Genomic DNA, 25,806 nt, shown 5'->3' on the forward strand with positions numbered 1-25,806 from the left:
AATCACCCTGTGGCGCCATCTCCCGGAGCTGTCAAGAAACTCGGGATTTAAACCACCACCCTTGTTCCAACTTCTTTAATTGCTCTCCTCCCGGGTCTTTTTCTGAGGTTCCCTGGACGCATGCGCTTTCGATGGGCGGCCAAGCCAGTGAGAGACTACAATTCCCAGAAGGCCATGCCAAAGGGGGGGGAAAAAGCCCGTGGTTGCGGGAAGGGGGAGGGAAAGACAGGAAGGCTCGCGAGAAAACGAGCTTGGGGAGGCTGCGAGAAGTGGGTGGAGGCGGGTGGAGAGCGTGAGGAGAGCGAGGAGGAGGTGCCGTCCCACAATACCAGGCGGGAGGGCGGGCAGGCGGTTTGTATCCGGGCTGTGAGGTGCTCGAAACCTCCGCGGACCTTGCAGCCTCTGTCTCTTTAACGCGAGAGGAAGCGATGCAGAGGGGTGGAAAATGGCAGAGCTGCAGATGTTACTAGAGGAGGAGATCCCGTCTGGCAAGAGGGCGCTGATAGAGAGTTATCAGAATCTGACCCGGGTGGCGGACTACTGTGAAAACAACTACATACAGGTGAGGAGCGCGGGCGCGCGGGCGGGCGCTGCCGGCCGGGCCGAGGACCCGCCGCCGGCCGCCCGAGTGACTAGCCCACTGGGCGGGGTGGGGAACTGGCTAACCTCAGCGGCAGCCCCAACCCCAGCCCCAGTCGGGGAGAGAGCGGGTGGCCGGGCTGCAATACAGGAAGTGGCCGTGGTGGTTGAAACCCATAGAAGCGGAGAGAGAAAATGGGCGAGGGAGCCCGGAGCAGCGGCCGCCGCGGTCCGGCGCCCCCCTGCCGTCCGCCTCCCCGCGGACTCGGCCCCCCGAGCGCGTTGCCCCCCGGCCGCCCTCCACCCGCCGGCCTTCCGTCCCGGAGCCCCCCGCCACCTCTCCGCCGGCCGAGGGTCTCGGACCGGGCGAGCGAGCGGAGAGCAGAGGGCTGGGACGAGGCTTGGGGAGGAGCGGCAGGAGCGAGAGGAGAAGCGGGGGGTGCGTCGGGGGAGGGTGGGTGGGGGCGAGAGTATGTCAGTTCAGCCCAGAGGGTGTGTCTTTTATTTATTTATTTATTTTTAAAATTTGTCGTGAGTCACATCACACAGACCTCCCCCGAGGAGAGGAGGAAGCGGGTGGGGAGCGAGGGAGGGCGTAGAAGAGAAGTTAAATCTCCGAATTCCGTTAATTGAAGGTTTGTAAATCTGCCCGCCTGTCCGTTTTCAAGTCGGGTTTTCTCCCCCGCGTCTCATCATTTTCACTTCCGCCCCCACCGTAATATATTCTAGAGGTTGTTAGGGCGGTCGTTTGTGTAAAGCACAAATTATCCTTAACTGCTTGGAAAAATGGCTTCAATACTCTCTCTTCCCCAAAAGTTCTTGAACTGCTGGCTTCTTAAGTAACTTAACTTAAAATAGAATGGTGTAATCGCCGGTTGCTTTTTTCCTGAGGTTTCTCTCTTTACAGTACATGTAGAGAATGAATCCCCGAACTAGAACCAGAACGTCAAATATGTCATTCTAAATTTATTAGAAAATTCTTTGGACCTTATCTATGGCAGATAGTCGGTTGTTTGCTTTTATTTTAATGATTGAAAGTGAATTATGTTGTGTGGTAGTTTGGTGTGTAGATCTTTAACTGCATAAACTAACACTTTGCAGTAGAAGCAAATAAAAGTAGCAGAGTCCTTTATATCAATGTAATGGCACCAAAAATTCGCTTGTTAGTGGTAAGGCATGACCAAAACGTGGTTTCAGAGGCTGGGGTTATTGCAGTTCAGAACTAAAGTATTTATAGCAATGCATCCCACGTGATTATCATTTTTAAGAACCAGTGGTTTCTGTGTTGGCAGATGCTTTTCCTCTATTTTTAGAAGGAGATACTGTTTTCAGAATATTTTGAATGTTTCTCAGTTTCCATATTAGTAACATTGTATCTTCAGTAGCACTACTAGGAGTTCATCTCACAAATTTTTTCAAGCTTTTACTTTAGGAATTCCACTGATAAACTTGTTGAATGCCTGCCACATCTACTGTATTACTTGTTTTTGCAAACTTTATATTTAGCTTTTAAAAAAATATTCTAAAATCTAGTAGAAATGTGGATATAGTTTTCGAGCAGAAAAATTTTCTGTAGGTTATCGATATTAAAAATAAACATGTTTTATTCAACTTCACATGAAGAACTTTAAAATTGAAGTGAATCTCAGTTTGCTGAAGGTTTTAAAGATTTTGAAAGTCAGAGGGAGAGCACAGGAAGTTAAATTGCCCCCTTTCTAGAAAAGTCATTTCTTTGTAGAAGTCAGCAGATAGGCACTTCATAAAGGGGTGGCTTCTTTTCGTTTTGCATGTTGGGAAATCTGACAAATATATGGTGTGTTAACTGCTACGTGTTTGCCAATGCAAACGTGTTTTAACCTGTCTTCTGGCTATTTCTTTTTCAGGTAGTTGTGTGCTGTACATTTTTTTTTCCCCTGACCCTTTTCTTTTCTCCTCTTGCCACCGTAATTTTGAAGCACTTTAAAATTTCATTATATCCCTAATAAAATAAATCATGTTATTTCTCACATAGTCTTTTAAGCATGTTAGTACCATGATGCCAAGATCCACTGTCACTGGCCCCAAGTTTTTTTGGTGGTCCTAAACTTGACACCAGTGAGATATTTAGAAATACTGGGGGGGGGGGGAGAATGAAATTCACACATAGCACTGTAATAGCTTTTAAACTTTGGGCTGCATGAAGCTGGCCACTAGCTCCCTTCCCAGGAGGCTCAGACAGGGTCACGCTCTGACAGGCTCAGAAGATGGTAGCTGATTTTGTGATGTGCTGTGGTGCTGTGAAGAAGGAACACATAGTACTAGAAATATCCATTTAGATGTCTTTTGAGATCTCTCTGTATCCCTTCTGTGACCGATTGGATAAGGGCTAACACCCTATGTAAACATACCTTCTCTTGGGGAAGGTATATGGTCACTTGTGTTTTGTGAATTTTTTTATACCCAAGGTGAGTTAAATTATTGCCTGAGTGATTTTTATCCTGAGAATTTACTTTTCATTTTGTTGTTTTCCTACAGTTCGGAAGTACAGCTCAGGTAAGGTGTTTAGCTGGCAAGTTCTTTTGGCTGTAGTGCAATTGAGTCCTTGAGCACTTTATTAGCTCTTTTGGTCTTGTTGACTTTAATTATTAAATTGTATTATTAATAGCAAAACTTCTCATAAGAGTCCACTATCTTAAAAAGGACAGGGTTTTTGAAATTCTTATGGGAAAATAATACTCAAAGCAGAGAGTGTACTTTATATAAACATTTTTATAGACATAAAGAAAAATCTTTGCCTTTTCCCACCTTTAGTTTGAATTTTCTGATGGATTGTGTCAAGGACAGTCACTCTTCAACTTGAAGAGTTGTTTGTTCATCTGGCCAGTTCTCTTTGCTCTACTTTAGGGTCCATACTGCCTTTGTCATGGGGATTATTTTGAGGAATAGGGCAGAGATCTAAGTGAAAAGGAGTAGAAACTGGTTACGAAAGGTTTCTCGGCATAGATAGGGTAAGGACAGAAAAGTCTCCCTTACAGCTTAACTTTTTTAAAATTAATTAATTAATTAATTAAATTTTTTTGCGGTACGTGGGCCTCTCACTGTTTTGGCCTCTCCCGTTGTGGAGCACACGCTCCGGATGCGCAGGCTCAGCGTCCATGGCTCACGGGCCTAGCTGCTCTGTGGCATGTGGGATCTTCCCGGACCGGGGCACGAACCCGTGTCCCCTACATCGGCAGGGGGACTTCCAACCACTGCGCCACCAGGGAAGCCCAGCTTAACTTTTTAATTTAATTTTTTCCACGGAATTCCGCCAACAGGGGCTTGTTTGGGTTAACAAGTATATACTAAAGTCTGGGAAGATGAAGGGGATGTCATCAGTGAGCTACTTAATTTAGCTTGATTTCCTCCACCCATGACGTCAGTTTATATTCATTTGCTCATTATACCCATGTGATCTTGGAAGGCAGATAATTTTTTGAGGGGGAGCACTTTAGAGTAGGTAAAAGCTGACATTTTTGGTACTTTACAGTTTATTCCAGTTTATAAACTAATGTCACTTAAGTATTACAATAATTATGATCATTTTTTCTTTCTTTTTTTTTTTTAAACAAATGAGCAATCTGAGGTTCAGAGACGTTGAATACCTAGCCTAAAGTTCCATATCTTGTATGAGATGGTGCCTAGAATCAAACCCAGATTTTCTGATTCTGTATCCTAAGTGGATAAAAAGAAATGTATGAAAAGGGTAATAGAAAAGGGAAGAGTAACTTGCTTCTACTTATTGAGTACCTACTCTTTCACAGTCTGTGCTGGTTGATTTGTATTACCTTTAATCCTTACAAAAACTCTCTGTGATAGGCAGTATTCTCTTCCAGATGAGGAAATTGGGACTTGGAAAAGTTAAATGAATTTTTGTTTGATCACACATTTAGGGATTGGCAGTCAGGATTTCTCCCTAACTCTTGACAGGCTCCAAAGGCTATGCTCTTTCCATATCACACTGTCTCCAGATGTGAATGAGTCTAGAACTCAGACTAGTTCAGAAATGTCATGGAATAGACTCTGATGGGTCATGTCTGGTAAACTAACAACTGTTTTACTGTTGTTTCCTCTGCGTTCCAAGTTGTAATATAAGAACAGGTGTGTTTGTAATTTGGGGACTTGCCCAATCACAAAAGATGGTAACTTTGGCACTTGAAGTATTGAATTACAGGAATCATAGGCTAGTTTTTCACTGAGCTCAGTGGATCCTCTTCTCTTGTGCATCTTTGCCTTTTATTTTTTTTCTGTTCTGAATCAGCTTTGCAATTGTGATAAGGAAATTTGTAGAAGAATTAGTAGAAGTTAGCAAAACAAAAAAATGTCTTGAAATATTTTGGGTAGTTCTGATTTCCACACAAACTATGTTCAGGTAAAGATGTCAAAGTGCTTGCTGAGATTAGGACAGATTGGAAATGGTAGAAATCTTACTTGCACTTGGAAGTTTGAGTAAAACAGTGGCTAGCAAAATTAGAGATATAGGTTGGAAATCTAAATGAATTAAACAGGGTTTTAGTAATGTACAACATGGTAACTCTAGTTAATAATACTGTATTGTATAATTGCTACTAGAGTATATCTAAAAAGTTCTCACCACAAGAAAGAAAAAAAAAATTTTTAATTTGTGTGGTGATGAATGTTAACTGGACTTATTGTGGTGACCATTTTGCTGTATATAAAAATAGTGAATTATTATATTGTACACCTGAAACTAATATGGTGTTATATGTCAGTCATATCTCAATAAACACAATAAAATGGGATTTTAGATAATTTTATGAAAAATCCTCAGTTAATTGTTAGATTGACCTATATCATGTCATAACATTAATTAAACATTAACGCTGCTGTCAAACAGGCAGAATCTGACCTTGCATATTAGGTCTTAATGAAAGTCCATTCATCTCTCTTTTTTTCCTTTTGTAACTATAATATAATAAGAACTTTACGTGTGGTACTGTGATCTAGTTCTGGTGTGTTTAGATCCTCAGTTTTAGTAGGTTTGTATCTTTAGAAGAGGGTTTTTTAAAGAAAATTGTTGAAATAATCCCTTAGGATAAGAACACTTTTCTAATTCCTCTTATGTGCTTCTGCTTTCTCCAGTTGGTTCTGATAGCTGAAGAATACTAATGCTCCTTGAGGTAGAAAAGAGGTATTTGGGCAATTTGGATTCTGATCTATGACCATTTATTTATTTATTGGCCGTGCTGTGAGGCGTGTGGGAATCTTAGTTCCCTGACCAGGGATCCCCCCTGCAGTGGAAGCTCGGAATCTTAACCACTGGATAGCCAGGAAAGTCCCTCTGTGGCCATTTAGAATAACTGTATCTTCAGTTAAATTATGTCCTAGGAATTAGAAATTTGTGAGTTAATAGGCAAGAATGTATTAGCCAGAGAAGAAGAGTGCTAATATTGGAACAAGAATTTGAGTCAGACATTAGGAGATTGTGTAGACGTAATTCCATGAAAATAGTGTTTGTAAGAAAAGTAAGGTAAAAGTGATAGTTGAAAGGTAATTTTGGAGCATTTAAAAAGTTTGAATTTGGGGGGAGCTATATATTTTTTCTAATGTCTTTTTGTGTTGATTGTAATTTTTACTGAAGTTATGGTTTGACTTTTGAAGAATAATAGTCAAACCCTGGGGCTACAAATGTTTTAGACCTTAATATTTATTTAATAAGACGCCATCCTAAAAAATAAGGGATTTTTTAAAAAAGTATGATATTGAGAAAATGGCAATTGTTTGATTTTGGAAAATGTCAGTTACTGGATTTTGTTTTTAAAGGAGATAGCTAACCTGATGATTTTAACTGTAAACATTAATTCCATAGAAAGGAGACTTGAAGTTTTTTAGTATTACCACTCTGTGTCAACCCAAATAGGTACACTTAACTAACTAATTTACTAATTTTCTTCATTTACAAAATGAAATTTTCTGAGAAATAGTTGGTAGTGAACTAGTATTTGTGAAAAAAATCTGGAAGCAAAACAAAACATCCTAAGGAAGATAATATTTATTTGTTATCAGATTCTAATTTTGATATGCATCTGTGCTTAGCAAGTTCAGCAGATGTTTGTGGAATTGTGATTTATATCAACTAAAGAATATTGGTAGTACCATCTCAGGTATAGCTTAAAGTATAAGGAAACCATTTAAAGTCTTATTTTACTAATTTTTAGCACAGTAATTAAAAACTCATATACTCAGATGTGGAGAGAATGGCATAATGAACCCCGACGTGTTCAACATCCAGCTTTAACAATTACCAACTCATGGCCAGTCTCCTTTCATCTGTAATCCTCTCCTGTCTGTCTGTCATTATTGTAAAGTCCATCTTTGATGTATCATTTCATCCATAAATATTTTAGTACGTGTCTCTAAAAGATAAAAGGCTTATTTAAATCCATTGCACAATTTCTATATGTGGGGGAAAAGATAATGAATGTTATTATGATTTATTTATGACAATAAGGAGTAGAGAGCTTTAAAATAGTTAATGTATTTTAAGTTTACAAACCATTTTGTTAGTAATTCCTGCCATAGGTTGATTAGAATATAGCTATATTATATGCTTCATAATGGAATTTAAAAAATTGAGCTGTAAGTCATATAATATAAAACCAACCATTTTAAAGCATACAGTTCAGTGGTATTTAGTGTATTCACAGTGTTCTGCAACCACCGCCTCGATGTATTCTAAAACATTTTCATCACTCCTCGGGAAAGCCCATACCTGTTAAGCAGTTTGTCCCCATCCCAACCCCCCGGCACCTGGCATCCATCAGTTTGCCTTGTTTCTATGAATTTACCTATTCTATATATTTCATATGAATGGAATTATACAATATGTGGCCTTTTGTGTCTCTTTCACTTATGTAAAGCGTAATGTTTTCAAGGTTCATTCACTTGGTAGCATGTATTAGTACTGTATTCCTCTTTATGGCTTAGTAATGTTCTAGTGTATGTATAGTATACCACATTTTGTTTATTCATTCATCCTTTGATGGACATTTGGGTTGTTTCTACCTTTTCGCTGTTGTGAATAGTATTGCTATGAATATTCATGTACAGTATTTGAGTGCCTGTTTTCAGTTCTTTTCCATATATACACCTAGGAGTCCTTCATAGTGGTATTTTGTTGTGAAATACCTAATTACCTAATTTTGCACGTAGATAATTTTGAATTTCTACCATTGTACTGCAGTGTTAAGAAGGAATTCCAGGCATGAACATACACTCAGAACTTCAGTGTGGATTAAGGCTTGGAGCCTAATTTTCCACTTTATATGTAAAGTTAATTTTCCCGCTGATTACCAAAGTAATATCAAATACGGTAATTGCACGAATTTTAAACTTTTTAGAAATATATATAGCTTAGACAGGACAAGTTCCTTGTAATATCACTCACATATACAGCTTTCAACGAATATATCTAAACTTTATATTGTACAATTGGTAAACTCATATTGCTGATAATAAGGCAGAAAGTATTTCAGTCATAGTATACTTTAAAATTAAATTCTAACACTTCTGTGAGATTATCTAATTATTAATTCAAATGTGAATTATATTCTTATTTAGAGCTTAAATGAAGCATAGTACGTAAGATGTGCAGCTGGATATTCTCAACTGCTTTTGATTGGAGCAAAATTTTATTATTTATCTCCTTGAAACTTAAAGGAAACAAAAATACTGTTAATGAAAAAGTGTATTACTGAAAAAATTTAATTTACCTTTAGTTTGTTTCCTGACTTTATGTTTAATTACTGTTAGTAATTTCTACATGGTGTGATAAAATTGGGTTTGGTAAATTTTATTTTCATTTTCTTGAAAGGCAAGTGTGGTACTTTGTGGAACCCTTTTTATTTGGGCCATGGGGAATTAATGCCCTCTACTTAAACACCAGAAAGGTATGTAATGCAGCATATGGAAAAAGATACTTAGTTCAAATACTGGCAACCTAAGACTTGTAGTAACAAACACTTTTAGGAGGCAGTGTAGTGGAAAGGGTTGATTAGTGCCATTTAAAAATCATGGTTACCACTCAAAAGTGAGGCCTCAGTATAGCCCAGCAATCCCACTTTCTTTTTCCACGTCATTTAATTTAAGTTAATTAATTAATTTATTTTTTGGCTGCATTGGGTTTTCGTTGCTGTGCGCTGGCTTTTCTCTAGTTGTGGAGAGCAATGGCTACTACTCTTTGGGGTGCGTGGGCTTCTCATTGTGATGACTTCTCTTGTTGTGGGCACGGGCTCTAGGTACACAGGCTTCAGTAGTTGTGGCACGTGGGCTCAGTAGTTGTGGCTTGTGGGCTCTAGAGCGTAGGCACAGTAGTGTGGCTCACGGACCCAGTTGCTCCGCGGCATGTGGGATCTTCCCAGACCAGGGCTTGAACCCGTGTCCCCTGCATTGGCGGGCAGATTCTCAACCACTGCACCACCAGGGAAGCCCTGGCAGGCAGATTTTTAACCACTGCGCCACCAGGGAAGTCCTTCCACGTCATTTTACACCATAAACTGTTTTAAATTTTCTCTTCCCTTTTAAAATCTCTTTCCTTTCTCATCTTTTATTTCATAGAGAAAATAGACCTCATTGTATAAGACATATACTTTCTTACCACTACATTTCCAAGCCTACTGGTGTCCTCATTCGTCCTATTCTGCTTCCTTCTTGTAATGGAGGAGAGGTGTGCTTCCTCCTAGCTAAGGTCAGTCCTTATCTTTGCTCTGGGTCCCATCCTTGCTTGCCTTTTTAGAAAACTTACACTTCTCATATCTTTATTTCTTCTCTCCTTACTGATTTTGTGCAGCCAGAATTGAAGCATCTCAAGCTTCTTGATCAGTGTTTAGTTCTTTTCTTGCTTGTTTTCTCAGCATCACTTCACACAATTGACCATTCCCTCTTTTTTTTTTTTTTTTTAAAGCTAATTCTTTGGCTTCTGTGATGACATTCTTTTCTACTTTTTCCTGTTACCGTCTGGCCCTTTGTTCTCCCTTACCTTGAAATATTACAGTGACTTTGTATGAGCTCCTTTCTACACCTACCCCCTTAGGCTGTTTTAGTTATTCCCATCTGAATGATCTCTCTTCCACTGCAATTTCAATCCATATATCTGCTTGTTTGAGTCACAGGTACCTCAGACTTATAGAAACTGAACTCATCCCCTTTCCCCAGTCTCTCCTACTACTTACTTTCCGCTGACTCACGCACTCGAAACCCGGGCATCGTTCTTGGCTCCTCCATTATTCTTTCCTGGCACCTCCTTCCCCAACTACCACTACTGATTCATCTGTACCGGGTCCTGTTGAATCTTCTTCTTAAATCTGTCTATTCCATCTCCTAGTGTAAAGCTTATACAACTGCTGTAGCTTCTGTCTTCTCATCACCACGTACCCCCTCTGATCACCTCGCTATTATCCACACTGTGCCACTTGAATGTCACTTTCAAAATGGAAATCTGATCATGTCACTTCCCTGCTTAAAAGTTAGTCAGTGATTCCTCATAAATATGCAGTTTCACAGCGAGGCCTATTAGGCCATATGTAGCATAGCTCCTGTCTTTCTAGTCTTACTGCATTCATCCCATTACCCTCGTCTTAACCAGTCAGTCATATTGGCCTTTCAGTTTTTGAAATTTCGTTTTTTTGCCTTTGCAAATGTTATCTGACTAGAAAATTTGTTCCTCTTGGTCTGAATATTATTCATTTGTCAGGTCTTATAGTTCAAATGAAAAATTACTATATTCATTCATTCATTCTTCATTTGATCAAAATCCTTTGAGTACCTACTAAGTGTCAGGTACTATCCTAGGTACCACAGATAGAAATATAATGTGAGCCACATATCTAAGTTAAAATTTTTCTAAAAACCACATTTAAAAAGTAGGAAGAAATAGGTTGAAATTAATTTTAATAACATTTTATTTAACCCAGTGCATCCAGAATATAATTATTTCAATAAGTTATCAACATAAATAGTTTGTTAGGGACTTCCCTGGTTAAGAATCTGCCTGCCAATGCAGGGGACACGGGTTTGAGCCCTGGTCGTGGAAGATCCCACATGCCGCAGAGCAACTAAACCCGTGCGCCACAACTACCGAGCCTGCACTCTAGAGCCCGTGAGCCACAACTACTGAGCCCACATGCCACAACTACTGAAGCCCGTGCACCTAGAGCCCGTGCTCTGCAACAAGAGAAGCCACTGCAATGAGAAGCCTGAGCACTGCATCGAAGAGTAGCCCTTGCTCACCGCAACTAGAGAAAGCCCATGCACGGCAGCGAAGACCCAACACGGCCAAAATTTAAAAATTTGTATTAAAAAATAGTTTGTTAATGAGATATTTTACATTCTTTTTAAAGTACTAAATCTTTGGAATCTGATTGTGTTTTATACTCGCAGCACATCTTAGTTGCTGCAAAGACAGTGAAAAACTGGGACAATTAATACGTGGGAAGTCCTGTGAAATGTAAGGATAGTTGGAATCGAGGTACTAGAGTAAACTGCAGAGATAGAAGTTGGGTGTTTAGAATGTGGGATTTTTAAAATCTAGATTTTTGGAAATGGTGTAATTACTAGTGATGACCATGGGAGGTTTTGACAGTGATGAAGAAAAAATGGAAGAAAAGATTGTTTTAATTCAGGAAGTCAAATGACTGAGAGACAAGAGTTTTGGGTGGATTATCTGAGTGAATGTTGACATCACTAAGAATATGATAGGAATAGTGATGAATTAGTGAGTCCTTAGCGAAGGAGGGGAGTAATTAGGATGTTGGTGGATGACAGCAATAAGGTTTCTTTCTTAAACACCTCTTCCCTGTCCTACAAAGTCAATTTATACCCTATTAAATGCTCTCATAGAATCCTATATGTTTCCTCTGTGGTGCTCATTACATATGTTTGACACTTGATGCTGATCTACAAGAAAGCAGGTTTACCACGTTTGTCTTGTTTATTCCCATATCTCCAGTGCCAGGCACATAAGCTCTCCAAAGTTTACATGAACTGTTTAAGGAGTCTGGAAGCTTAGTTCTGGTCCTCAGTTCTATCACGAATTAGTTGTATTTTAACCAGCCTTTAACTCTTTTATTTTATCTTCTAAAAAAGGGCGAGTTTGAACTAGATTATGTCTAAAGTTACAATTCTGATGGTTTTTAGTAGAGTTTGTCTCTAACTTTTAGCCCTATAGTTCTGATGTTTTTCATTAGTTTGTTTCTGAGTTAGTCCTTCAATTTCCTCTAAAAAAAAATCGCCAATTTACTTACACTTATTCCTTCTATTTCGTTGTTAACAAATGTTATGTTTAAATGTTTACTTTGTCATAATTAAGGTATCAAGATACTGAATAAATAGGTTGTTCAGGAAGTGGTTTAATTCAGATTGTTATGAACTGTGATTCCTCTTAAACATTCTTAAAATCTTTTTATTAAAATCACTTTTTCAGTCTTGCTGAAGAGCGAAAATATAAGTGAGATTGTGTTAAATTAGACATCTTTGTCTTTATTCCTTCACTGTATAGATCAACAGTACTGAAACTTACGGTCTCAGCACTCCTTTATACGCTCAAAAAATATCAAGGATCCCAGAGAACTTTCCTTTAGGTGGTTATATCTATCAGTATTTACTGTATCAAAAGTTAAAATGGAGAAGTTTAAAATGTTTATTAATTCATTTAAAATAACATGTAATGGGTTTTAAGATAAATAATGTAAATAATAATTTTCTGAAAAATATCCACAGGTTTCCCAAACAAAAAAAGTTTAATGAGAAGAGTGGCATTGTTTTATATTACTGCACATCTCTTTAGTGACTGGCTAGAAGACAGCTAGAAGACACTTCTGCATTCAGCCTGTTGTGATATTTTATTTCGGTTGAACTATGTGAGAAAATCTGGCTTCATACAGTTATGTAGTTAGAAAGGAAGGAGTATTTTAATAGCCTGTGCATAGAATTATGGATAATTTTCTTCGATATTGTATCAAAACTCGGCAGATAGTAGTTCTTAAAGGTTGATTGCTGTGTGGACTCTGAAACCATACCGATGAACATTTTATACTCCAGTACATTAAAATTCATTGCATGGGTCATTTGGATGGAAAGTATTTGTTCACTTAGTTATGTGGATCCTTCTGAATGTTGACACATTTCATTATACGATATGAAAAAAATCACATTCATTAATATCACTACAGATCTTATGAGTCTTTAAGTATTGAAAAGCTTCCAAGCTCACACTGGTGGATGAAAGGTTTCCAAAATTCTATTTTTTACTTGAAAGCTCGAATTTTACTGTTGACAACAAATATTGCCAGTTATTTTCCTTGAAATGATAGGCTCACTTCGTTCATTTTTAGGAAAATGTCTGCCAAATATCCTATCTGATTAACCATAGTTTGTCAGTTGTTTTTTGAAGTTCCGTGGAAAAATGGCTTATTCAGCTTGCAACTAAATTGCACAAGTGCTTTTTCCTATTGTACTTAGAATGCAGAATTACTTTATATATACTTTTCATTTTGTCACACAGAATGTTAAAAGGCATCTTGCCAGAAGAGAAGGCAAATAGCATTAGTATTATTATGAAAATAGTTTTGACCTTGTGAACGTCCAGAAAGGGTGTGAGAGATCCTCAGTAGTCCGCAGACCACACTTGGAGAAACTTTGGTATAGATGATTGGTTTAGTAGACTTAATGTCTTCCATTTATGGTAATAGTGGGACTCTGAATTTTAAATATCTTTGTATAGCACTATCTGTAGTGCGCATCTCTGACTAAAAGCTTGTGTAAATACCTCATAAAAAATTTAAAGTTCCTTGTGTAGGAATTCTCTTAGTACAGCATATACTATGTTAATCATTTTGGATAGTTTCTTATATTATGGGTCTTATTATTGCTCTGTATATTTCACCTTTCAGCACTAATTTTGAAATAGTATTAGTTTCATATATCTGTTTTCTCCAAATTTTACCCATGCCAAAAGTTTGGTAATTTGTTTGAATAAATTTATTTGATTAGTAGGAAGTTGTTTAAATTATATGATTTTTATGAAGCAGTATGAAACACTAATTTTAAAGTGTTTATCTTAATCATTTAGTTTATTTCTAATTTGAGTATGTTCCAAATTAGAGTTGAAGAAATCTGTTGTCGATATTACCTATGGTACATATCTTCCTTTTCTGTACTAAAGTATTTGTCTCAAAAAAAATAAAAATGACCCAACTAAAGTAGTAGAAAAAGACAAAAAAATGGAGAATATGTTTTTTGTTTCAGCTGTTTCTCTGACATTTTCCCTCTTCTGTTATTTATTTTTATGCTTTTCATGAAAAAAGCTTTGGATTAATCCACTTCTCTTTTAAACCATTTCCCTTTCAAAAAGGTTGCGAAATCTTTTTTTCTTTTTCACCTCCACATTTCATTAAAATTAATATTCAATCATATTTAGACTTTATTATGAATAGTGGGGAGACAAACTGGCGATACTCCCATTCTTTCAGAATAATCAGAGAATGCCATAAAGATCCTAAAGAAAACTGGCAAATTTTTATGGGTTCCCAAGTTGGAACCATAGGAATGCCCAATAAAGTGAAATATGTGTAATTATATGTAGCATACTTCACTGTATGACAGAATATATTAGTTAGTCACTTATTCAGTTATTCAGCAGTTTTTGACTATCATGTGCCTAAGTATATTTTGTGAATCAGATGTAATGGTTGCCCTTAAGATAAAATCTCTGCCTCCCTCGCTAATCAAATAAATCACATCCTGTAATAAATTTTGTCTAGGGAAGCACATGTCGACATGAGAGTGTATGTCAGCTGCTCCCACCCAGCCTGGCATATCAAAGAAGTAATGTTGGGATTGAGATCTGAAGGGTGAATATAATTAACCAAATTTAATATAGTTAACCAAGAAATTTTGAGGGAAGGAACAACAGTGTCCTTACCAGAGGGAACAGGAACATTATGTATACAGGCCCAAAGGTGAGGGAAAACAGAATTATTATTATTATTTTTTTGCATCTTTATTGGATTATAATTACTTTACAATCTTGTGTTAGTTTCCACTGTACAGCAAAGTAAATCAGCTATATGTATACATGTATCTCCTCCCTCTTGAGCCTCCCTCCCACCCTCCGCATCCCACCCCTCTAGGTCATCACAAAGCACTGACATGATCTCCCTGTGCTATACAGCAGCTTCCCACTAGCTATTTATTTTACATATGGTAGGGTATATATGTCAGTGCTACTCTCTCAGTTCGTCCCAGCCTTCCCTTCCTCCCCGTGTCCATACGTCCGTTCTCTATGAGCAGAATGATTTTGAACAAGTTATAAACCTGTGTGCTTTAGAGTATAGTGAGCAAAGAGGGGAAAGTGATCTGTGGGGACTTAGGGACCAGATCAAATAAGTTTTTTATAGGCTATGTTAAGGATGTTGGTCTTTTTTCTGAGGCTGATGCGAAGACGTGGAAAATTTTAAGCAATGGTATGACATTATCATTTTTACTTTTTAAAGATTACTTGTGTTTTGGGCTTCCCTGGTGGTGCAGTGGTTGAGAATCTGCCTGCTAATTTAGGGGACACGGGTTTGAGCCCTGGTCTGGGAAGATCCCACATGCCGCGGAGCAACTAGGCCCGTGAGCCACAACTACTGAGCCTGCGCGTCTGGAGCCTGTGCTCCGCAACAAGAGAGGCTGCAATAGTGAGAGGCCTGCGCACCGCGATGAAGAGTGGCCCCTGCTTGCCACAACTAGAGAAAGCCCTCGCACAGAAATGAAGACCCAACACAGCCAAAAATAAATAAATAAATAAAAGACAAGCATTTGAAGCCCTTTTAAAAAAATAAAGATTACTTGTGTTCAGAGTGGAGAACAGATTGGAAGGAGGCTGGAGTATGTATGGATTGGAAGGAGCTTAAGAGGAGCTGGTGGGAGGCTGATCTTGAGGTGATGGTAGCGAGTGGTCGTGAATTATCTAAACTCTCTAGTGCCTGGAATCATTGTGATGGGCTGTGACTACTTATTTTTCTTTTCTAGAAGGAGGAGTGTTTGAGGCTGTAGAGATGTGTTAAAAGTAATTCAACAACTAGTTGTTTGATGCTCAACGAATAGTTATTAATTGCCTACTCTATGATAAGACTCCAGGTGTTGTGATGTCTATGTTATATGCAGTATAGTTATGTAAAAATCATTGAATGATAGAAGATTATAAAGCCTTAAATTTAGGGAAGAGAAAATTGATCTGTAGTACTTACATTTAAATGAGGAAATGTTCTGTATAGAAGAAAATAATTGTAACTTTTGAAAGGTTTTTAGTTTTGGCAGTTTGTAGAATTTTGCTTACAGAAAGAAAAAATGTCAAGCAGCATTTTTTTTCCTAAAAGAGCATCTAGGTAATTAATAGATTCCCATAAAAGATTAAATAATTCAGTTGTATTAAAAGCAAAACCTAGAGTTTCCCTTCCTTCTCCCCATATGCCTGTTCATCCCCTCCCCCAAACCACCGTCAAGTTGTTTTGTATCCTTCCACTTTTTGCACAGAGGATGAGGAAGATTCGTCTGGCATTGGTGCAGGATGGATTTGTGAAGGGGCAGACTGGATGCAGAGTGACAAGTTAGAGGACTGTTATATCTGTTCTTGAATTGAGATAGCTGCAGTTAAGATGGAAAAGGAAGAAATAGGTGCAAGAAGAAGAATCAGGAAGCTCGGTGAAGGAGATATGGTGGATAGGGAAAGGGAGAACTCAAAGATGACTTATTTCACCTGGAGCCATTCTCCTCCAGCGTAAAGCCAATATGCCCACAGAAGGTAATTTGCAGTCACAGAAGTGAATCTATGGACCTTCTCTTTTTCAGCCGTTAGTACACAGTTGGTTCCGGCACACTCCAGCTTTTACTCCTCCACAATTGAATTGATTGGCAGAGCAGTGGGTTGGAAAATAGGAATAAGACTTGACTGTTAGCTGGCAGTGTGGGTAGAAGTGGGCAGCGGGAGGAGAGAGGAAAGGCACTCTAAGGTTTCTCTGGCTGTGTGCTGTGGTGTCATGAGGCTGAGGGGCAAGTTCCTCCTTCTAACATTAATTTTGATGTTCTGTCGTAATCTTCTGTATTATAGATTGCTGGATTTTTAGACACTTAGAATCGTTTTATAAGTACCTTCAAAATATGTGTGGCTTATATGTGGATTGAGAACTGTCCCTTTTAAAAAGGAACTTTCAGAGAGAATTTTAAGGAACAGTGCAATGTTTGGGGGTTTCAGGGAAATTTAAATTTCTCATGGAGTGAGTTTTTCTGAGTCATGAGTTAAGCGGAAGGGGAGGTTGGGAGGCAAGGGATCTAGGTAGTAGGAAAATCATGTGTACCACGACAAGTTTGAAAGAGCTACACATAATTCGTTTTTGATAGTGTCAGATGCAAGGGAGGGTAGTGGAGGAGATGAGGTCTCAGTCAAAAATATACCCAAACTGCTGGCATTAAACTGTAGAAAACCAGTGTAGTATTTCCCACATTTGGAAACAGAGAAACCACATTTTAAATTTAACACTGGTAAGATGACACTGTGCTTTTTTTTGCTGTGCCCTGATATATATTGTGTTCTTTCATCTGGACACATTTGGCGTAATCAACAGAAGCCATTCAGTAAGTGGGTAAATGCAGGAGAAATGGATTATAGGTCTGAATAAATCCCTTTTGTATCAACTAAGTATAATAACTTGGGGACTGCTTGAGTTACTGGATTTATTATTAGTGTTTAATTATATCTTGTGGAATATAGAGCCACTTATCTCCAGTTCAGTTGCACATTTCTTACACTCATCCTTATTCCCCCTATTCCCCCTGCCTCCCTCCGCCCCCCCCCCAAAAAAAAAAGAGAGAGAGAGAAAAGAAAGGCAGGCAGGTAGGATGGTACTGTCTATATGAAAACCCTGCCACTCTCAGGGTTTTTGTTTCGTTTTTGAGTGAAGAGGTAAGGTGGTGTAAAGTGAGAGGAATAAATGACATATTTATGTCGCTGAGAAGAACTGTAATAAAACATTCTTTTTATAGTCAGGCACAAGTCTTCGGAAAAAAGTTTACTTCCACCAAGATGTTTTGACCTCATGGATACTATAAGTCATGTAATGATCTTGTTTCTTTTTTTTTTTTTTTTTTTCCCCCCCCCGGTACGTGGGCCTCTCACTGTTGTGGCCTCTCCCGTTGCGGAGCACAGGCTCCGGACGCGCAGGCTCAGCGGCTACGCGGCATGTGGGATCCTCCCGGACCAGGGCACGAACCTGCGTCCCCTGCATCGGCAGGCGGACTCCCAACCACTGCGCCACCAGGGAAGCCCCTGCTCTTGTTTCTTTATCTTTGTGGATTCGTGGAGATCAGAGCCAAACTTATGGCTCTGATTTATTATGTAGTACTCTGTGGTCTCTGTGGTCTGTGTATTAACATCTTGCCTTTATCTTTTATATTATTGGATAACCTGATTTTTATCTTGTATATTTTCCTTTTTTATTTTACACATTTTTGTATTGATATAGTAATACCTGATGGCACTACCCTAGACCAATGAAATTGTAATCTTTTTGGGGGGAGGTGAGGGTTAGATTGGGTCCAGGGCTCTGGACTTTTTTTAAACAGCTCACCAGGGGTTTTGATGTCCACCTAGGGTTGGAAATCACTGTTCTAGAGCAGGAGTGGGCAGATGTTTTCCCAAAGAGCCAGATAATAATTATTTTAGGCATTGCAGGCCATGTGGTCTGTCACAACTACTCAGCTCTGCCATTGTAGTAAGAAAACCATAGATGATATGTGAATTAATAGGTGTGAAGGTGTTCTAATAAAACTTTGTTTGCAAAAATGGGGGGTAAGTATTTGGCCTGAGGGTCATAGTTGTTGAGCCCTGTTCTACAGCCTGAACTATACTGTTGATGTACTAAAACTGTGCTTGAGCTAACATACTGAGGTGAATGGATTTATTTTTTTCTCTGTCTCTTTCTTTTTTCTTTTCCAGTTGACTTTTTGCAAGCAGGTTTAGATGCACAGCAAAATTGAATGGAAGGCACAGAGACTTCCCATGTACTGTCTGCCCCTACACATGTACAGTCTCCCACATTATCAACATCCCCCACCAGGATGGTACATTTGTTACAGCTGATGAACCTACACTGATACATCATTATCACCCAGAGTCTGTAGTTTGTTTACGTAGTTTAGGGTTCACTCTTGTTGTTGTACATTCTTTGTTTTGAAAAACGTAGAATGACATGTGTCCACCATTATTCTGCAGTACACAGTAGTTTCACTGACCTAAAAATCCTCTGTGCTTCACTTATTCATCCCTCCCTCCTTCCTGACTCTTGGCAACCAGTGATCTTTTTACTGTCTCCTAAGCTTTGCTTTTTAAATAAGATCATATAGTTGGAATCATACAATATGTAACCTTTTCAGATTGGCTTCTTTCAGTTAGTAATATTCATCTAAGGTTTCTCCTTGTCCTTTCATGGTTTGATAGCTCATTTATTTTTGGCTCTGAATAGTATTCCATTGTGTGGATGTATCACAGTTTATTTATCTGTTCATCTTGGTTGCTTCCAGGTTTTGGCAATTATGAGTAAAAACTGCTATAAACATTCATGTACAGGTTTTTGTGTATACATAAGTTTTCACCTCCAAACTGACTGTACAGTTTTGGATTCCCATCATCAGTGAATGAAAGTCCTAGTTGCTCCGTATCTTTATCAGCATTTGGTATTGTCATTGTTCTGTATTTTGGCCATTCTAATAGGTGTGTAGTGATAATTCATTTTAATTTGCATTCCCCTGATGACATGATGTGGAGTATCTTTTCCTATGCTTATTTGCTATCTGTGTCTCTTCTTTGATGAGATGTCTGTAAGGTCTTTGGTCCATTTTTTAACTGGATTATCTGTTTTCTTATTGTTGCGATTAAGAGTTCCTTGTGTGTTTTGGATAACAGTTCTTTACCAGGTTTTTAAAAAAATTATTTATTTATTTTTGGCTGCGTTGGGTCTTCGTTACTGCGAGCAGGCTTTCTGAAGTTGTGGTGAGCGGGGGCTACTCTTCGTTGCGGTGCAAGGGCTTCTCATTGTGGTGGCTTTTCTTGTGGTGGAGCGTGGGTTCTAGGCGCGTGGGCTCAGTAGTTGTGGCTTGCAGGCTCTAGAGCGCAGGCTCAGTAGTTGTGGCGCATGGGCTTAGTTGCTCCGCAGCTTGTGGGATCTTCCCAGACCAGGACTCGAACCCATGTCCCCTGCATTGGCAGATGGATTCTTAACCACTGCGCCACCAGGGAAGTCCCATATCAGGCATATTTTGCAAATATTTTCTCCCAGTCTGTGTCTTGTCTTTTCATTCTCTTGACAGTGTCTTTCGCAGTGCAGAAAATTTTAACTTTAATGGGTCCAGTTTATCAATTCTGTCTTTTCATGGATTATGCTTTTGGTGTTGTATCTAAAAAGTCATCACCCGGGAATTCCCTGGCAGTCCTGTGGTTAGGGCTCCGTGGCTCAATTCCTGCTGAGGGCCCGGGTTCGATCCCTTGTCGGGGATCTAAAATCTCACAAGCTGCGCCGTGTGGCCAATAAATAAATAAATGAAAAGTCATCGCCCAACCCAAGGTCTCTAGATTTTCTCCTATAAAACTAGGAGTTTTATAGTTTTGCATTTTGGGTAGGTCTGTAATCTGTTTTAAGATAATTGTGATGAAGTATGTAAGATCTCTGTTTAGATTCATTTTTTTTGCATGTGGATTTCTAGTTGTTCTAGCACCATTTGTTGAAAAGATTTTCCTTGCTCCGTTATGTTGCCTTTGTTCCTTTGTCGAAGATCAATTGACTATATTTATATGGGCCTATTTCTGGCCTCTCTGTTCTGTTCCATTGATCTATTTGTCTGTCCTTTTGCCAGAACCACACTTGTCTTGATTACTGTAGCTTTATAGTAAGTCTTGAAGTTGGGTAGTACAACTTCGGTCTCAAAGTTGTATTTAGCATTGTGTTGGCTATTCTTGGTCCTTTGACTCTCTAGATAAACTATATTTATTAAAAATTTCAATCTTTATTGATATACAATTGACATGCAATATTGTGTAAAAGTTTAAGTTATATAACATGGTGATTTGATACACGTACACATTACCAAGCGATTACCACAGTAGGGTTAGTTAATACGTCCATCACCTCACATAATTACCATTTTGTTTTTTGGAGAAAGCAACTTTCAAATATATAATACAGTATTGTTAATTATTGTCACCAAGCTATACATTAGATCCCCAGAACTTAGTCATCTCATAACTGGAAGTTTGTACCCTTTCACCAACATTTTCCCATTCCCCACCACCCTTGGCAACTACCATTCTACTCTCTGTTTATCTGAGTTCAGCTTTTTAAGATTCCACATATAAGTGATATTATACAATATTTGTCTTTCTCTATCTGACTTATTTCACTTAGCATAATTCCCTCAAGGTCCATCCATGCTGTTGCAGATAGCAGGATTTGCTCTTTCTGGTGGCTGAGAAATAATCCTGTGTGTGTGTGTGTGTGTGTGTGTGTGTGTGTGTGTGTGTGTATATATACACACCATATCTTTATCCATTCATTTGTAGATGAACATTTAAGTTTGTTAAGCTTGTTTCCGTATCTTGGCCATCATGAATAATGCAGTGAACATGGGAGTGCAGTTATCCTTTTGAGATCCTGATTTCATTTCCTTTGGATATACACCCAGAAATGGGATTTCTGGATCATATGGTAGTCCTGTTTTAAAATTTTTGAAAGCCTCCATACTGTTTTCCATGGTGGGCATACCAATTTATATCCCACCAACAGGACACAAGGGTTCCCTTTTCTCCACATCCTTGCCAGTGCTTGTTATGTCTTGTCTTTTTTTTTTTTTTTTTTGGCGCTACGCGGGCCTCTCACTGCTGTGGCCTCTCCCGTTGTGGAGCACAGGCTCCGGACGCACAGGCTCAGCGACCATGGCACACGGGATCCCCCCAGATCGGGGCACGAACCCGCATCCCCTGCATCGGCAGGCGGATTCCCAACCATTGCGCCACCAGGGAAGCCCTATGTCTTGTCTTTTTGATGATAGCCATTCTGACAGGTGTGAGGTGTGGTTTTGATTTGCATTTCCTTGTTGATTTGTGATGTTGAGCCTCTTTTCATGTACCTGTTGACCATTCGTATGTCTTCTTTGGAAAAATGTCTATTCAGGTCCTCTGCCCATTTTTAAATTAAAAAAAAAATTTTTTTTTGCTATTGAATTATGTGAGTTCTTCGTATATTTTCAATATTAACCCCTTACCTGATAGACGGATTTCAAATATTTTCTCCCATCCTGTAGGTTGCCTTTTCATTTTGTTGATGGTTTCTTTTGCTGTGTTGTAGCCTTTTATTTTGATATAGTCCCACCTATTTATTTTTGGGTTTTTTGCATGTGCTTTTGGTGTCATATCCAGAAAGTCACTGTCAAGACTAATGTTAGGGAGCCTTTTTTCTGTGTTCTTCTAGGAGTTTTATGGTGTTAGGTCTTACGTTTAATCCTTTTTTGAGTTGATTTTTGTGAGTGGTGTAAGATAGGTGTCCAGTTTCATTCTTTTGCATGTGAATATTCAGTTTTCTCAACACCATTTATTGAAGAGATTATCCTTTCCCCATTGGGTATTTTTGGCTCCCTTGTCAAATATTACTTGACTGTATATGTGAGGGTTAATATCTGGGCTCTTAATTCTGTTATATTGGTCTTTGTATCTGTTTTTACACTAGTACTATATGTATGTATATTTTATATATACATAATTTTTTTGATTAGTATCATTTTGTAATATAGTTTAAAATCAGGAAGTGTGATGCCTCCACCTTTGTTCTTCTTCCTCAGGATTGCTTTTTCCAATATATTGTAGTTCCAATACAAAATTTAGGATGTTTTTTCTATCTGTGAAAAGTGCTTTTGAAAATCTGATAGGGCTTGCATTGAATCTATAGATGGCTTTGGGTAGTGTGGACATTTTAACAATACTAATTTTTCCAATCCATGAACATGATAAATCTTTTCATTTATTTGTGTCTTCAGTTTCTTTTTTCAAAGTCACATGGTTTTTACAGTATAGTTCTTTTACCTCTTGGATTAAGTTTATTCCTATATATTATTGTTATTTTTGATGTTATTGTATAGCATCCATACAAACCAGTACAAAAAATTGTATTTTATTGTTTTTGATGTTTTGTATGCTATTAATGGGATTTAAACAAATTTCTTTTTCAGATATATTATTATTAGTGTATAGGAAGGCAACTGATTTCTGTGTGCTGATTTTGTATCCTGCAAATTTACTGAGTTCTTTTATTCTATTTTTTTTTGTTGGAGTCTTTAGCATTTCGTATACAGATCATATCATTTGTGAACAGACTGTTTTGTGTATCCTTTCTGATTTGAATGCCTTTTATTTCTTTTTCTGGCCTAATTGCTCTGACTAGGACTTCCAGTACTAAGTACAATAGAATAGAGGTGGTGAGTGTGGGCACCCTTTGTCTTATTCCTGATCTTAGAAGAGAAACTTTGAAACTCTCACCTTAGAGTATGGTGGTGTCATCTGTGGCCTTCATCATGTTGAGCTACATTCTGTCTGTACCCAATTTGTTGAGAGTTTTTATCATGAGAGGATGTTGAATTCTGTCAAATGCTTTTTCTGCATCTAATGAGATCATATGATTTTTATCTTTCATTCTATTAATATGCATCGCACTTATTGCATATGTTAGGTGTTTATGTTGAACTGTTCTTGAATCCTAGGGATAAATCCCACTTGATCATGGGGTATGGCCCTTTTATTGTGCTGTCGAATACAGGTAGCTAATATTTGTTGAGAATTTTTGCATGTTTATTCAACAGGGATATGGGCCTGTAATTTTTTTTTTTCTTGTAGTTTTCTTATCTGGATAATGCTGGCCTTGTAAAATGAATTTGAGAGTGTTCCCTCTTCATTTATTTTGGAAGCCTGTGAAAGATTGATGTTAATTCCTTTTTGAATGTTTAGTAGAATTCACGGGAGAAACCATCTGGTAATGGGCTTTTCTTTGTTGGGAAATTTTTGATTATTGATTCAGTCTCCTTACTTGTTATTGGTCTGTTCAGATTTTCTAGTTCTTCATGATTCAGTCTTGGTAGGTTGTATGTTTCTAGGAATTTATCCGTTTCTTCTAGGTTATCCAGTTTGTTGGTGTATAATTGTTTATTGGAATCTCTTATGATTTTTTTAATGTTTCTATTGTATGAGTTGTATGTCTCCACTGTACTTTCTGATTTTATTTATTTATTTATTTATTTTTTGCGGTACGCGGGCCTCTCACTGTTGTGGCCTCTCCCGTTGTGGAGCACAGGCTCCGGACGCGCAGGCTCAGCGACCATGGCTCATGGGCCCAGCCGCTCCGCGGCATGTGGGATCTTCCCGGACCGGGGCACGAACCCGTGTCCCCTGCATCGGCAGGCGGACTCTCAACCACTGCGCCACCAGGGAAGCCTTCTGATTTTATTTATTCATGTCTTTTTCCCCTTAGTCTTACTAAAGGTTTGTCAATTTAGTTTGTCTCTTTGAAAAGCCAGATCTTTGTGTCATTGGTCTTTCCTATTTTTTCTGGTCTCTATTTCATTTTTTTCCACTCTGATCTTTATTTCCTTCCTTCTGCTAACTTTAGGCTTAGGTTGTTCTTGTTTTTTTCTTGAAGTGTGATGTCAGATTGTTTATCTGAGATATTTTTCTTAATGTAGACATTTATTTTATTTTATTTTTATTATTATTTTTTTTGTGGTACGCGGGCCTCTCACTGTTGTGGCCTCTCCCGTTGTGGAGCACAGGCTCCGGACGCATAGGCTCAGCGGCCATGGCTCACGGGCCTAGCCACTCCGCGGCATGTGGGATCTTCCCGGACCGGGGCACAAACCCGTGTCCCCTGCATCGGCAGGCGGACTCTTAACCCCTGCACCACCAGGGAAGCCCCAGACATTTATTTTAAAATGCATTTCTTTTTAATTTATTTTGGCTGCGCCACATGCTTTGCGGGAACTTAGTTCCCCGACCAGGGATTGAACCCGGGCAACGGCAGTGAAAGCACCAAGTTCTAAGCACTAGACCACCAGGGAATTCCCTTTAATGTAGACATTTATTGCTATAAACTTCTCTCTTACAGCTGTTTTTGCTGTATCCCATAAATTGTATTTCCATTTTGTTTCAGGATGTTTTTTGATTTCCCTTTTGTTTTCTTTTCTGATCCATTGGTTGTTCGGGTGTGTGTTTTTTAATTTCTACATATTTGTGGATTTTCCGGTTTTCCTTCTGTTATTGGTATCTAGTTTCATACCATTGTGGTCAGAAAAGATTCTTGGTATGATTTCAGTTTCTTTAAATTTGCTAAGACTTGTTTTGTGACTGACATGGATTCTATCCTGGAGAATGACCTGTGTGTGCTTGAGAGGAATGTGTATTCTGCTGCTGTTGGATAGGATATACTTACCTGTACCAGTGTGTTGTATATTTTCATGTTGCTAATTAGCATCCTTTCATTTCATGTTGAAGAACTCCTTTCAGCATGTCTCATAAGGCAGACCTAGTGGTGATGACCTCCCTCAGCTTTTGTTTGTCTGGAAAAGTCTTTATATCTCATTTGTTTCTGAAAGACAACTTTGCTGGATAAAGTAATCATGGTTGGCAGTTTTTTCTTTAAGCACCTTGAATGTATCATCCTGTTCTCCCCTGGCCTGTAAGGTTTCTGCTGAGAAATCTGCTGATAGCCTTATTGGTATTCTTTTGTAGGTGACAAGCTTCTTTTCTCTTGCTGCTTTTAAGAGTCTCTTTGTCTTTGATTTTTTGACAGTTTCATTATAATGTTCCTTGCGGAAGATTTGATTTAAATTTGTTTGGGAACGTGTGAGCTTCATGAACTTGGGTGTCCAAATCTCTCCCCAGATTTGTGAAGTTCTATGCTATTATTTCTTTAAAAATACTTTTTGCCCTCTTCTCCCTCTCTTCTCCTGTGGGACTCCAATAATTCACAAATTTCTTTTTATCAGATCCCCAAAATCACATAGGCTTTTCCCAGTCTTTTTCATTCTTTTTTCTCCTGTGATTGGATAATTTCAAAGTTCCTGTCTCCTACTTAACAGATTCTTTCTTCTGATTGATCCATGCTGCTGTTGATGGTCTCTGTT

At 38.6% G+C, this 25,806-nt stretch overlaps 1 protein-coding gene across 14 annotated transcripts in view; it reads left to right on the forward strand.

Annotated features, from left to right (window-relative positions):
• Positions 1-235: 235 nt before the first annotated feature.
• Positions 236-25,806, forward strand: part of ABI1 (abl interactor 1) — a 105,780-nt gene continuing 80,209 nt past the window's right edge. For 10 of the 14 annotated variants that reach the window (XM_027121681.1, XM_027121685.1, XM_027121682.1 and 7 more), the window contains exon 1: positions 236-562. In XM_027121681.1, coding sequence (XP_026977482.1) covers positions 446-562 — 117 coding nt within the window. In that variant the 5' untranslated portion in view covers positions 236-445. The remainder of the gene's footprint in view (positions 563-25,806) is intronic. The other 4 variants (XM_027121689.1, XM_027121693.1, XM_027121694.1 and 1 more) reach the window with 4 other exon arrangements.

The sequence above is a fragment of the Aethalodelphis obliquidens genome, unplaced genomic scaffold (assembly GCF_003676395.1).
Source record: "Aethalodelphis obliquidens isolate GAN/ISIS:26980383/991018 unplaced genomic scaffold, ASM367639v1 scaffold23, whole genome shotgun sequence".
NCBI classification, from domain to species: Eukaryota; Metazoa; Chordata; class Mammalia; order Artiodactyla; family Delphinidae; genus Aethalodelphis; species Aethalodelphis obliquidens.